A 2,500-nucleotide genomic window follows, 5' to 3' on the forward strand; every position below is an offset into this window, starting at 1 on the left:
GTATCATTAGTGAAAACACGTGAAAACCTGACGATAAAACATATAGATCCCTTATCTTGAAGAAATAAAAACATACAAAAAAAATAATGACATTAACGTATCATTGACAAATGGCGAACGCGTGAAAATAAGATGATAATGAAAGACGAATGAGAGAAAAAAAAGGTCATACAAAAGGATAACTTCAGCGAGTCCAACCCTCAAACCCCATATGACGCCCATCGACGCCCATCATTCACCTCTCGAACCTAAATCTGGACTCCGAATCTATGTAAGGTTTCGTCTGCTCTTTGATGTATGAAATGAACCCGGGGTCGAGCCCTTGAACCCCCGCTGGCGTAAGTCCCGGATGGATCCTGTCCCTCTCGTTGTGGGTCTCCTTGAAGGGCACGTCGTCCCGGTAGATCGAATCTTCCGTGATGAAGTTGAGATGAAGTGAAGGGAAGTGAAGGGGCGGGTGATGGTGGTGGTGGTGGTGGGAATGTGGAGGAGGTGGAAGAGGAGGAGGGGGGTGTTTCGAAGGGTGTTTCGAAGGGCGGGGGTGTTTGTGCGGGGGCGGTCTCTTCGGGAAGACGACTATGGGGTCTTCGCTGAAGGGCTTGAGGGGCGGGGGCGGCTCGGAGAAGTGGTCGTCGTGAGGACTGGAGACGTCGAAGTCGTGCGGAGGGAAGTGGTCGTCGTGGGGAGGGAAGTGGTCGTCGTGGGGAGGGAAGTCGTCGTCCAAGTGCGGGCTGAAGAAGGGGTCGTGTTCGTGGTCGTGGCCTTCGAACGGGGCGCCGAAGGCAAAGGGCTCGTCGTCCGGATGGGGAATCCCGGAGTTCTCGAAGAAATCGGGAGGGTCGAAGTCGAAATCCGGCGGAGGGAAGGCGTGGTCGTGGTCGGGTCTAGGGGGGTGGGGCGGGGGGTGGTGTTTGGGGATCGGGTGGCGCGTGGCTGAAGGGTGCGGGGGTAAGGGAGGCGGGAGGGGGATGGGGGGGTGCCGAATAGGAGGATGGCGGTGTATATGTCGAAGCGCCAGTCCGAAACGGTCAGGATTCACCGTAGGACCGCTCACGAAATCTTGCCGCTCCGTCAGCTGATCTTCCGACTCGACCGAGGACGCCGTAGCTTCCGAGTCATTGGTGGGGATCTTCAACAGATCGACTTCGACCTCCTTCGAGGCTGATTTCAGAAGCGCTTTAAGACCTCCTTCCTCCGGCGGACTAGTAGTCGTCGTCGGTAATCTCTTCAGGTCGTCGGAATCTCCAGGTTTGTCTCGTTCGGTCAAGGACGCTTCGTGACCTGATCTCGCGGTGACCTGATCTCCCGCTGCTGTGTCTCTCTGAGCCTCCTCGTCGCACCGGACAAGACTCGCCGACACAGCTATGAGAAAGCACTGGAACGGAAAGCGAAAAGGATAAATACGAGGTCTTTGAGATTGCAACTGCAGTGCTTTGATATAAAGTAAAACAAATAAACAATATCTAAATGTTCAACAGCATTCACAAACCTCTTGACCAAACTACCGCTAAACTCTCTTCAAACAAATAACGAATCTCACATTTATCTCGAAAAAATACAAAACAAATGAAATAAAACGACTTTCAATAACAATTTAACGGCAATGCAAACAAAATACGCCCGTACACCCTCCGACCCCACGAAGGGACTGCCAGATGTACGTGATCACCGCCACTCTCCCCCGATGACTTGCCGACGTCCGCGAGGCGTGTCGGAGAGAGAGAGAACGGGACTAAAGGAAAATGTTTACACACCGACCAACCGACTTAAATTATTTCCTCTAATCTTGAATGAAGGGAATAAAAAAGCAAGATTTTTTTTGTCTTCTCGTATCCGTCTCTTTGTTTTAGATGACGTATTCAGAATAATAGAGGAAATCAATAGATGAAAGAGATTGATGAATATAAATTATTATTGTTTTGATCAACCAGAAAGGCATTTAGTTTCTGCTCCCGTCTTATCACGACACATAACCTTTCAATCAATTAACTTAGTTCGTGAATAGTGAATTTCTCTTTCAGCGTGACATAAAAAAAAAAACATAATCAGAAATAAGTACAACGAAAACTGGAAAGTTAACGGAATTAAACACGAACGTTTGAAAAAAAAAAAGTCAATCAACACGTGACAATCAACATCCGATATAAACAAAACTCAGCTGTGAAAACCATGACTCGTTTTTCGAAAAGGAAACTTTATTGGCAATCTTTCCGCGATGATATTGAACACCCAGGCGAAAAAAATAACTCAATATGTAATTCATTTGGTATGAAACACTAATTGGGATTATTATTTTTGCATGGCTTCAATTACACTAATTGGGATTATTATTTTTGCATTACGCCAATTACACTAATTGGGATTATTATTTTATGTCTGACTTCAATTAGGATAATTTAATTAACGTAACTACGAGTAACAATCCACTGATTAATGAATTCATGAAAACGTGATGAAAAATCTAAAATAACAATGATAATGATAAGATAATCTAAGATAA

General features: G+C 46.2%; 1 protein-coding gene across 1 annotated transcript in view; it reads right to left on the reverse strand.

Moving 5' to 3' along the window:
• LOC147468480 (uncharacterized) overlaps positions 1-2,500 on the reverse strand; it is a 7,686-nt gene that overhangs the window by 551 nt on the left and 4,635 nt on the right. Inside the window, exon 2 of the mRNA XM_086553644.1 lies at positions 1-1,431. This exon is cut by the window's left edge and continues 551 nt beyond it. Within this exon, the coding sequence (XP_086409770.1) occupies positions 236-1,431 (1,196 nt within the window). The 3' untranslated portion in view covers positions 1-235. The remainder of the gene's footprint in view (positions 1,432-2,500) is intronic.

This window comes from Penaeus japonicus, unplaced genomic scaffold (genome assembly GCF_977035675.1).
Source record: "Penaeus japonicus unplaced genomic scaffold, GWHDUDI00000001_assembly GWHDUDI00000028, whole genome shotgun sequence".
Classification (NCBI taxonomy): Eukaryota; Metazoa; Arthropoda; class Malacostraca; order Decapoda; family Penaeidae; genus Penaeus; species Penaeus japonicus.